This window comes from Malurus melanocephalus, unplaced genomic scaffold (genome assembly GCF_030028575.1).
Source record: "Malurus melanocephalus ecotype Western Australia unplaced genomic scaffold, MMel_1.1 scaffold_471, whole genome shotgun sequence".
NCBI lineage: Eukaryota > Metazoa > Chordata > Aves > Passeriformes > Maluridae > Malurus > Malurus melanocephalus.
This window is the reverse complement of record NW_026623703.1, coordinates 12,117-24,245: the sequence shown is the minus strand read 5'-3', so window position 1 is coordinate 24,245 and position 12,129 is coordinate 12,117. Positions and strand designations below refer to the sequence as shown.

At 38.5% G+C, this 12,129-nt stretch overlaps 1 protein-coding gene across 2 annotated transcripts in view; it reads left to right on the top strand.

The window, feature by feature from the left end:
- CYTH3 (cytohesin 3) overlaps window positions 1–12,129 on the top strand; it is a 45,278-nt gene that overhangs the window by 24,584 nt on the left and 8,565 nt on the right. For both annotated transcript variants that reach the window (XM_057380775.1, XM_057380774.1), the window contains 5 exons: window positions 3,020–3,138; window positions 4,828–4,908; window positions 6,919–7,031; window positions 8,074–8,222; window positions 8,980–9,091. In XM_057380775.1, the coding sequence (XP_057236758.1) occupies window positions 3,020–3,138; window positions 4,828–4,908; window positions 6,919–7,031; window positions 8,074–8,222; window positions 8,980–9,091 (574 nt within the window). The remainder of the gene's footprint in view (window positions 1–3,019; window positions 3,139–4,827; window positions 4,909–6,918; window positions 7,032–8,073; window positions 8,223–8,979; window positions 9,092–12,129) is intronic.

The following is a 12,129-nucleotide window of genomic DNA, read 5'->3' as shown; positions in this document are numbered from 1 at the left end:
CCCAAATATCCTGGCAGTTTCCTRTTGTCCTCCAGCTCTTTCAAGTCCTGGAAGTTTGTGGCAAAGTCACAGAATGATGTCAGATGCTTTCATTCCAGCATTAACTATTTTTTGTTACGGTTCTTGCTGGATGAAATGATTTCTATAAATAGATGTGGTCACATTGCTACTGTAACATAATTTAAATGTGGTAAACAGAGTAGTAATTTCTTAATAAAGCCTGTGAGCAGTGTAGTAGATCAGCAGTAGCTGTGTGCTCTGAGGCTGGGTCATGGTGGTGTTTGCAGCTGCTATTTTAGGTTACAAACAGCTRAAGTGTGCATCCTTCTGGTCTGGGAGAGCTGCCTTGGGTTTGGGGGAAAAGGTGTATGTCATTCAGAAACATGAGGGGAAGATTTAGGAATAAAAGGATGTTTTCATTCATAAAAACGAGGGGAGGATGCTCTGTGGACTTAGGGGAGGATGCTCTGTGGACTTAGGGGAGGATGCTCTGTGGATTTAGGGGAGGATGCTCTGTGGATTTAGGGGAGGATGCTCTGTGGATTTAGGAATGCCAGACCCCTGTAATAATACCTGGATGAATCCACCACATTTCCTCTTTTAAAACCAGGTAACAGAGGTCTTTATTTCCATATTAGCAGGAGCACAGTGAGGTGATTTCTTTCATCACTTCTGTTTGAAGATCTCTACACTTTGCTCTGTGTGTGTAGGGCAATTCCCCCTTGCCCTTCTGAAAACTGCTGTGTTTTGTGCACTCCATGGTGCCTCAGGATGTACCTGGGTGTTTGGATTTGGGAGAATTGTAATGGTAACATTTGTCAAACACTTCCAGAACCCCTGTGCACAGACAAAGCTCTGCTGCAAATTCACAGTGCTCAAGTTGGTACCGCCTGTGTTAGGCCCAGGAAATGAATTCTCTGTGACAAAAGCAGGGTTTAAATAACTGCAAAATTTGTAATTGAGTTACTGTAAAAACCATGAAATTCAAAGCAGATTTCGTTTCAGTGACTTAAAAATCCATGCAGTATTTGTAGTGAGTACTGAATATGTCTATAGCCATGAGTTTTGTGTGGGGAAGTTAAACTAGTACAGCTGTCATCTGTCTCCTGTCAGTCTACAGCAGGAAAATTTGCATCGAGACAAAAGATAGYGTAGGAGGTGATGGGGGTTTGCTTGGCCTATTTTGCCATTTATTCCAGAYGATGAAGTTGTTGTCCCAGACAAATTCCTTTTCCTGTCTGTTTGACTTCTGATTCTTTAACCTCTTAGAAATAATTAAAAAAGCAATCCAGGAAAAGCAAAATTTAATTGTTTYTTGCAGTGTTGTAAAGTATCTGCTTCTGTGCACAGAAATTTGTTTTCCATACTTCTACTCATGTCCATTATCAGTAACTTGTACAACTTGAAAAAAACCTGTTCAGATCAGTCTGTTTATGCTGAGCAGAATAACATGGTCCAGGTGTTGAACAAGGGAATCAGCTGCTGCTGATATCAGAGGAAAGGTTCTCTTTGGATTGTCAGAGATGAGAGTGTTTTGGAGAACTTGGTGTGGGGAAAAGGACTGTTTTGTAGTCAAATATTGTACAAGTAAAGCTTTGAAGGGATCAGTTTTGAGGAAAGCTCAGCAATTTCTGCTTCAAGACATAATGGATGTATTGTTTGTAAAGAAATCATGTCTGTTGTGAAATGACTTATCAAAATACTAAGTTGTCAGAGTACCAGCCTGGCATAGAAAGTTTTCAGATGACGATAAAATTGTTTTGAGAGAATTGCATTTCTAAAGAAAGCTTYGAGCTTTATAACATCACAGATCACTTTCTTTATTAAATTAGATCAGTTGACATTTTTTTTGTCAGGCAGGTAACCATTTCATTATAAAAAACTGGAATTAGCCAAATGGAAGGATAATAACTTCTGTGAACATTACTAGAGGGCCACCTGTGCTATATAAAAAAAAAGTGGAACTTTTTCAGTTGTAATGAAATAAATAATGCTTCACTTGCAGAAATTGAAGGTTTTGAAATTCTGAAATACTCTAGTAGAGCATATTGGTAATAATTTATTAACCTCTTCCGTACACATTTGGAAACCAAGACACTGAGGTTTGCTAAGAGTTTCCATTTCTGCTTCTCACCTTGTTAGAGTTTGAAGAAATCAGCAGGAGTAGCACCATCTGTGCTGGGTGTGAAGATGTTATCAGTGTCCCTGCCATCATGTACATCATCTCTGTAACTCCTTTCTTTGCTGCTTTGCAGAGAGCTCTCTGGGCTTCCCAGAGTGTGCAGGTGTAGGGCAGGAATTCATGGAGGAGTAAAATCCTGGGGTTTGTTCAAGCACCCTGTGAGGGATGGGGTAAGACTCTCCCCTGCTTGGTGGCAGCTCTTTGTGATGGTGTAGCTGCAGCCCTTTGTGARTAGTTGAATAGTTTAGTTCCAGCACAGCCAGAGTTCACCCATAATCCCAGTGTCAGCACCAACTTTCAGACTGGTTTCAGTATCTTCAGCTTGACTTCCTGCTGCAAGTAGTGGCTTGATGTATTGGGTTGCAGTTTGTAGGTTATAGCAGATGCTTTATTTTGTGTCATGGTGGCAATTAAGGTTTTTCTCTGTGCCTCTTCATTATATGATGTTGCAGATTATGGCTCTGCAGACATTTATGCAATGTTGGGAGCAGGCCAGCTCACACATGAGCTCCAAAGATCAACATGGAATCATCAATTCTACTAATATTGGATCTTTCTATGGTTGAAGGATTCAAACTGCCACCTAGTATTTCTAGCCTTAAAAATGTCTTCTCATTTTCATCYTAAAACCAGTACTAAATATTGCTCATCTAACTGAAAAACATTTGTTTACCATTTTATTTTTTTTTAAAAAAATCTGTAGGTTATTGTCATTCTTAATGTGCTGTGTATCTGTCTGTGTCASTATATTAATACCAAATGTTATGAGTAATATTTACATAAATGCTTGTGGAAGAAGACATAACATTCCCTTTCCTCTGGAATTKCTCTTCCTAGGGAATCCAGTTTCTGATAGAAAATGACCTCCTGCACAACACTGCAGAAGACATTGCACAGTTCCTTTATAAAGGAGAAGGATTGAATAAAACGGTAATTGGAGATTACCTCGGTGAAAGGTAAAGTAAAAACATTGGAACTCTKGAGCTTACAAAGCACTTTTGCATGTTTTGGGTAGTTCCCTTCCCCTTCACAGTCTGCAGGAGAAAGCTGCTCAGATATTCTGTGCAGAATATGTAGACATGTCAACAGTTTTTTACATTAATTACATCTGAGGACATTCTCTCTTAGTTTGGCACCCCCTCTCAGGGGCCCATCATGAATTACTTCTGTATTCTAGCTAAATATAGCTGAAGACAAGACCAGGTTAGTCAACAGAACAAAATATTTATATAACATTCTGCCATAAAGAAATATAGTGCAATTTACTGACTTTCATAGTCTTACAGCACTCAGCAAACTGAAAAAAATGAATGGTAAMATGGAATGAGATATCACTTAAAATATTGGAAAAATGATAATAAATAAGGGATTAATTGCATCCTAAAAAAAGAGTTAAGTTTTTTTCTATGTGGGTAAGTCTTCACTGATTTTTTTAAAGTAGTGTCCTGGAGCTTTTGTGTTATTTGGCTTTGTCTTTGTTGGTGTCCCGAGCACAAGGACTGCCCGCCTCTAAACAAAATAAATGATTTGCTTGGAGTGAAAACAAACCCCTCTGGAGTGCTCTCTTTTATTGCACTCTCACTGCAAAGTGGTTGCCCGGTTGAATTGGGCATTGCTGCATTTGATRAGAATTGCTTGGATTTGTTGACCAAACCGATGTGTTTTTCTGTAAACAATGTGGGAACATGCTGATGAATGAACAGTTGGTTTTCAGGTATTTACTGCTGGGTGCTGAGGTGAGTGCAGTTACTCAGCACAGCAGATCATTGCTGCTGCCTGCACTCTTTGCTATTTTTGGGTGGAGGCTGATACACAACATTCTGACCTGATGAGTATTGAAAGCACTCCCTGAGGATTACAAACCTTTGTGCTTCTGGCACATGAACTCACTGATGGTGCAGGTCAAGTTCTGTCCATCCACACAGTTCTATGTTCATTGAGGTTTAAATGTTCCTTTTGCATTTAAACACTCTTGTATCRAACAAAGCATAATTTGGCTCATTATTTTCATGCCAATATTAGAAAAGGTGAGAGGAAGCCCATTCAAAACCTGTTCAGATTTTAGTAAACRTTGTACCAGTTTTAGAGAATGGAGTAAGAGTACTGTACATGCTAAGGAGCATTTCTCAAAAGCTGTTAATTTTCTTGAAAATCAATAGAAGCATTTTTGTTTCTTCTTTTTGTACATAAATGAATATACTGTTTTAATATTTTCTCAGAGTGGAAAAAGATTGTGATATGTTGTATGGCTAAAGAAACTAGTCTTACTTTAACCATTGTTTTAAGAATTCATGACAATTTCTGTAAAAGACTTTTTACTGAATAAATTTCTCAGGTGTCCTCCTATATCAAGGCAGGTGCAGTACTAATAAATGTGAAATGAATGCAAGGCCATTTTTAGGTCATTTAAATAAGCAGTTCCAAAATCAGTTCAAATATACTGGCTTTTGCTAGTCTGCTAGCAAAAATGGGCAAAGTGCTAGTGTTAAATAGTAAAATACCTCAAATGTGTAGATTATTTTTGATGATTTGATCAGTGTGTGATTGTTTATTTTGTTACTTAGTTCTGGAAGGAAATTGAGATAACTGGGAAGTGTTTAAAGGTCAGAACTGTAATTGTCTRTTTCCATTTTTGTCTTTCACAGAGATGAATTTAATATTAAAGTTCTTCAGGCTTTTGTTGAACTCCATGAGTTCGCCGATCTCAATCTTGTACAAGCCTTAAGGTGAGTAAATTCTGTTTTTTGACCTGAACTTCCTACATCAAACAGCATGTTTCTGTGAGTCACTGTGTTGATTTATTGGTCAGAAAGCTGCCCTACAGCTCAGCACAACTGTACAAATGATTGTGCAAGTGAGCAGAGASAGCTCAGTTTAACCCTCTGATGGTTTGTGTGTGTGCTGCCTTTGAGGATGAAAACTCCTGGTTATTTGAGAGTACAAACAACTCAAACAGCTCTTACTCCTTGGTGTGCCTGCCATACATTCAAAGATCTGTTTTGTGTCTTAGCACAGAGATGGATTCAAATAAAGAGTTTATTTCTTTTTAATAAGTAATTTTCTTGCTCCTTTTATTCCACCTYGRCTTGTCCTTCTGGGCAAGGAGGRGGAGAAAACCACTGCCCACAGTCASTGTTTGTGTTCAGTCACAGAGAGGTAAACTCTGAAACAAGTGATTTCCTTCTTCCCTCAATTCCCTCAGTCATGTGGAGGAAAGTGTGATATCTTGGTGTATTTTTTTCCCTTGCTACGTGAACAGTTCCCTTGATTTATCTGGGATGCTGCATCCAGTGACCTTGTGAGATCCCTTCTCATCCTGCTGAAAACCCCTAACAGATTGAGCAAATGAGCTTGATTTAGACAGTTGTGCCTGTTCTTTTGCCACAAGTGACTCCCTCCTGACACCAGATCAATGGAAATGTCCGTGTGATCTTTGTTTCTGGTGCAGTGCCTTGTGATGTGGAGTCACAACAGCTTTGCTATGGTTGRGTGATGTGGTGATGATAACTTGAGCTGCCTGAGGCTTGAGCCAAAGAAACCTTTTCTGTGGCTGCTGAAGCTTGTCTGGGAAGCTTCCTATTCCTGTCTCTTTTCCCCAATTTGATGTTAGGTTTGACTTTATTCTTCCTTAGCAGCTGCTACTATTAAATGTTTGTATTTTGGTAGCTTACAAAATTGGTGATCTGGGTTGGAACCTTGCACGAGGTGAGTAAAAGCCAGTCTATAGAGCTGACACCCTAAAGATGGCCTGTGACACTTGACTATAATGTCCTGAAATAAAAACTGATGAAGACACGAATAAAGGGTTGTTTTATTGGCATCCAATGTACAGGGAATAGTGAGAACTTGTTTTGCATGGCAGAGCATGTAACTTTGCTGGTTTAGATCCTGGTTTAATTCAGACAATTCTTTTGCTAAGAGATAAAAGAATAAATGATGAAATTCATTGGAACATTTTAGTGCCAAAATAAATTTGTGAAGGCTTCTGTCCTGTATGCATTCCAGTGTACCTCTGTGTAGAAATAATAAGTTACAAAAGTCACTCTGTATTCCAGTTAATGATGCTAAGCAGCAGCAAGTTCTGCTGCCTATATTCCAAAATTACTGAAATGATAACATGAATTGTTCTTTTTAAGACCTAGGTCTGATTCTTGTAGGGTGATCTTACAGCAGACAGGCAGCACCTCTCTAAGCACTGGGTTTTTCTTGTTGTTGTTACCATTTTTAAAAGGTTTCGTATGAATTTAAATAATCATGTTAAGTCTTTCTGTATCCCTTGTTTCTCTCGCCTCACACCAGAAATATTTTGTGTAAYGTGTCTTTTTACATTGTGAATCAAGTCTAGCTGACTGTTCATTGCTTTATGTAGCCAGGAAACCCAGGGAGGATTGAACTCGTTTTTTTCCCCCCATAGCATTCTCATGGCAAAAATGGGATGCATACAGAAAATTGTTTACTAGTCTGGAAAAAAGAGAGAGCCTCAGAATATGAAGTGCCATATTATCTTGCCTGCTAGCATGCAGTGTTGCTGGCTGAGTTACTGGGCTAGCCATCTGTGCATGTTGCTTTATAATAGCTCCTGACTTGTGTGTTCAGAGATTGACAACCTATTTCTAGGACATTCTATAGAGACCTCACTGATTTTTTTCCTTTTCCGTTTGTTTCAGATTATTTGTGATAAAAGCTTAATATATAAATATTGGACTTAGTCTAACAATGATTTTTTCACTCTGTAGGCAGTTTCTGTGGAGCTTCAGACTCCCAGGAGAGGCTCAAAAAATTGATCGTATGATGGAAGCTTTTGCTTCACGCTATTGCCTTTGTAACCCRGGAGTCTTCCAGTCTACAGGTCAGTCCCAGGAAAAAAGAAGAGTTCTGAAGTGTTTACATGATCCAAAATAATTCTATTTATATACATAATATATATATGTTCTACATCTGATGCAAGGAGATAATGGCGAGGATAAAATGTGAAATGAGAATTAGCTGAGAATGGAGAAAAATGTTCCTGTCTAATCCAGGAGGTGCAAGCTTATGGTCAGATTTTTCATTTACAAATTTTCATTTGTAAACCTTCACAGAACTGCACAGAATGCCCTGACATTGTTGGTCATGTACACAAATATTTTGCTCTTCATCACTTAATTTAAGGAGCAGATAGGCTGGGAAAAGGTGGATGTAAAGCAGGTCTGTAAGAGCCAGAGAGGAAAACAGCTACTGAAAACAAACTGCTGAAGATGCAGGCACATTTTTCCTCTGTGTAGCAGGTTTTCATCCTGCTTTTTCTTACACAGAATCTTGTACTTGCATTCTGGCAGAATTTACTGTAATCAGAACTATGTCAAGAGCACGATGAGATTTCCTTTGTCATTTTTGATATTGTCCAGTAGTGCTGGCTACCTCCTGTATGCCAAGAAATTGAGTCAATTTAATTTTCAATCTTTTTTAATGCAATTCAAAATACTATTTTGAAAAGATGATTCTTTCTCTCTGGAGAAAGCTTTGGAAGTACTTTGAGTAGGAGGAGGCTGATGGACCAGGTTTATTATAGCATCCACCACTATGATTTAGGCAAAATCTGTGCAGAGAACATTTTGCCCAACACTTTTAACGTTTCAAGTAAAATGTTAATTTAGGGTGATAGCAACGATTTCGTAAGAGTTTAAACTTTTTTTTTTGGATTCTCATGCAGTTTTTCTTTTGTTTTACTTAATTGTAACATTTTTTCTTCTTGGGCTTACTTCAACAGCTTCAAGAAAGATTCTAGACTTTAATGTGAGGATTTTTTTGGCTTTTTTTCTTTATCAGTCAGGATGAGCTGTATGCAAATTTCCCAGGTTTATACACACAACACAAAGGAAGATAAACCATTTTTCAAAATCTGCTTTCAGATACATGTTACGTGCTTTCATTTGCCATCATTATGTTGAAYACCAGCCTGCACAACCACAATGTGAGAGATAAACCCACAGTGGAGAGGTTCATCTCCATGAACCGTGGCATTAACGAGGGTGGAGACCTTCCAGAGGAATTGCTAAGGGTGAGTTAGGCTGGGTAAGATTAAACCTGGCTTTGTGTTTTTAATAGCAGACTTAAGAGTGTGTGCAACAGTTGTCAGGGAGATCTGTCCAGGAAAGGCAAAATAACATTTTCTGGAGTGAATAACCATTAGAGTAGCTGAAAGAAGGATTTTCTGGTATTCACAGCTACTTTGTGCTGGTTCCCCCTATATCCAGCCTTTTGTTAGGAGCTGTGTCAGAGAAAACACTCTGGATATATCTCAATAGTTTGTTTATGGCAAAATTCTCGTGGAATTGGCTTCTTAGTATTTCTAGATAAACCATAAAAATAGTAAAAATTACTGGTTTCTTTATCATCTCTCATTTTTCCACGATTCTTGTGGTGCTCCCTCCTTGAGAAATCAGTAAAAATATYCACTGCACTAAGGCAGTGATGAGACACACCATTTTCTAAAAACCAGCTTCATTTGGCAAAACTGACACTAAATGAGACTGATCCTGAAACCTTGGAAATACTAAATGCTGAAATTAAACCAAAATTGACTTTGCTAGGAGTGCTTAAGAAATTTGTAATGGAGAGAGTTTTGCTTATAGATGAAGTAGTTTAAAATCAAACTTGGTCAAAGTAGTAAATAAGGAGTGGTCCAGAATTTTGTGCAAATTTCCTGTGCTTTTTGTACAAATAGTCTGAGAAGCAGTAAAATATCCTGGTTGTGTTTTATGTAAAGACATTTATTAATGAGGTCTTYTCCCTCTTTTTGTTTTTATTCTTTCTAGAATTTATATGAAAGTATTAAGAATGAGCCATTTAAAATTCCAGAGGATGATGGAAATGATCTAACGCATACATTTTTTAATCCAGACAGAGAAGGTTGGCTGCTGAAATTAGGTTAGTCCCAAGGGCAGTTCTGCTGCTGGATGTTTGTTCATTGTTAGCATGTTTGCTGCTCCGTGTTTCCCTGCTTTCCTGTCAAGGTAACAKGTTTGACTTCCTATTTCAATATCTATCAACCAAAATAAGCAGCTCCTTTGCATCTGAAGGCTGTTACTTCTTTATTTTGCACACCCAAATTAGCAATCTTGTTTTGAACTTCGGAGTTTTATTTCTGCCATCTGAGAAATAAAAACTCGGCGACAAAAAGGAAACACCACATGGTATTTACCACATGCTGTGACTGGTAAATAACAACTAAGTCTCCATAAGGTCATCTCAGAAAACTGTGTGTGATGCTTCAACACAGTTTTCTGTGTACAAAAAAAAAAAGGATTTCTCTTCAAATAGTTATTTTTGTATGTCTTTATTTTTCCATATTATTTGTGAGTTTTCTCTTGGTTTGGTTTTGGCTATGATTTTTTAATGAGTGGTTTAAATGTGCCTTCTTGTTTTCCTTATGGCCTATGACCTATCACCTTTCTGTTCTGTGACTGGCTGTCTCTGCTTATTCTGCTGTAGGAGGTACGTATCTGATTGCTTTCCAGTCCCCTCTTCTTCAGTTGCTCATTCTTTTATTTTCTTCCTCCGTCCTCCTGTTTTTTTTCTTCGTTCTTTATTTATTTTTTTTTTAAATCAGATGTGTTGTAGCATTTTGCTTTTTCACTCAGTGTCACTAACAGTGTCATCAGTGGTGCTCTGAGGGACTGGCATGTCAGTGTCTAACTCACATGCAGAAGAAAAAAGCATTTATGTGTAAAACATTAAAATAAGGATGGTTTCAGCACACTTTACTCATTCATGGAAGAATATAACAAGGGAACAATAATCTCTGCTGAGTAAACAACATGTCTTACTCTGTCATGAAGTTTCAGAGTGGTTTTGTTACTTGTTTATCGATTATATTAGATTATTGAAAGGTTGATTACATTTGAACTAYGTATTTGTAAAAGCTGTTACTTTTCCTGCTTATTTTCCTTTATAAATAATACATTTAGCTTACTTAAATGAGCTTCAAATGTAGGGTTGCAGAAACCTCAGGTAATTCAGTCTCCTGGCACTGCAAACTGCCTTTGTTTTTACAGACTCTTGTAATGGGATTCACTTTTTCACTTGGCCTTAGGGAAATTTTTTTCCTCTATAAAGGAGGCTGGCATTTTGTTTTAACGGTTCGTTTTCAAAACAATATTTTTTTTTATTTGAACACCACTACACACTTTAGTAGAGTTGGTTTTAGTGTATTAAACTGCTTGTTAAAATGGAAGGAACTCTGCACTTGCAGAATGGTGATTAAAGGTGGAAATGGATGTAAAAAGTGGGGAAAGGGGAGTGTGGACAGAGCCACGATTGCACCTGGGACTGGGTGCTCATGCTTGTGCTGAAAGGAAATGGATGTGAGAAGGAAGCATTTGCAATTCATTCAGTGTCATATTCTGACCTCGGTGCTACAGATGCTGTGGAGCTCCTTTTCTAACTCCAAAAAAGCAAAGCTCTTGCTTTGTGACCTGTATTGGCTCAGCTGGCACAATTTCAAACGTGACTTTGCAGCTTTTCTCCATTTTGGCATGAGATATGTTAATGGAAAAGCTTTCCAAGCTGATGGAGGTGGATGTGCTTGGAGAAGGGGTTGAGGATACTCAGTGTGTATATACTCAGTGTGTATATACTCAGTGTGTATAGTGTATATATGTGCTTGTTTGTAGTGTGGGTGCTCAGAGGAGAGGCTGAGGATACTCAGTGTGTATATACTCAGTGTGTATATATGGTGCCAGTGCTTGGAGAAGGGGTTGAGGATACTCAGTGTGTATATACTCATTGTGTATATACTCAGTGTGTATATATGTGCCTGTTTGTGGATCCAGTGCTCAGAGGAGAGGCTGAGGATACTCAGTGTGTATATACTCAGTGTGTATTTATGTACCTGTTTGTGGATCCAGTGCTCCTCACATACACTCAGAGTGCAGGCAGGTGTGAGTTGTGCACAGGAATGACAGATCCTCTGTGCAAGAAACTGCCCATAAAACAGATCCAATAAAAACTGGAGGAACAAAGGAACTGAGGAAGTGCTGAAAGGGAATGAGAGCTGCCTTCTGGCTCAGGCTGTGGTGAGAAGCAGAGAACAGGACTGAAAACTCAGCCTGAGTGTTGGGTGTGTAGGATGCAGATGAGCCAGTGCAGGAAAACCCAGTAGTARAAGGGTGTGTGAAGCAGAAGGGTGTTACACGTAACACTCCCACGGCGTGAGGGTTATTTGAATAAAGAAATGAAACGTGTCCAGAAGCCTCTGGTGAATCAGCCTGGGAATGCCTGGAGCTGTGCCTCTGGGAAAGATTGCATTTTTTTCAGCAGTCACAGCCTGGTACAGGCTAATCCACTGCTGGTTTAGGTGCAGTGACCAGAAATAAACCTGACAGTCATTTTTTTCCCTTTTATTTCTTTCCTTTCCCTCAAGTTTCCTMTTTGCTAGGAGTCTTGAACTGCATGTGGAGAGTGGTGTTTCAATCCACATTGTTTGCATTTTTACAGTCCTTTCAATTGGGAAGCACTTCTTGTGAAATGGGTGGGGTTCGCTTCAGTTCTGGAAGATTCTGGTATTAAAAATTTGTGTGTTGTTGAAATGCTAAGGAGACATAATTCCTGTATGAGGTTTTAAGTGCTCAGTTGTGATAAAACATAATAGATTTTTATTTTAAACTATAAATAGAGTTTTATTTTAAACTATAAATATGACTAAGACTACTTGCAGCCCCTGAGTATATCGAGGCAGTATTTTGTATCTGGTATTTCTCACAGTCAGCTCTTCCCATGTATGGAGTTGTGCCCTTTTTTTGGTATTCCATCTCTCACTAGATTGATTTTTCTCTGGCAGAAGACTGAGATCATGAAACTTTGATATATTATAAAATTGATCTGACCAAAAGATTACTCTGGGTTTTGGAAGGCTGGGAGGGTGTGGAATGCTTTCAGAATTGTTCTGAGGTGACTGAGTTGAGCCC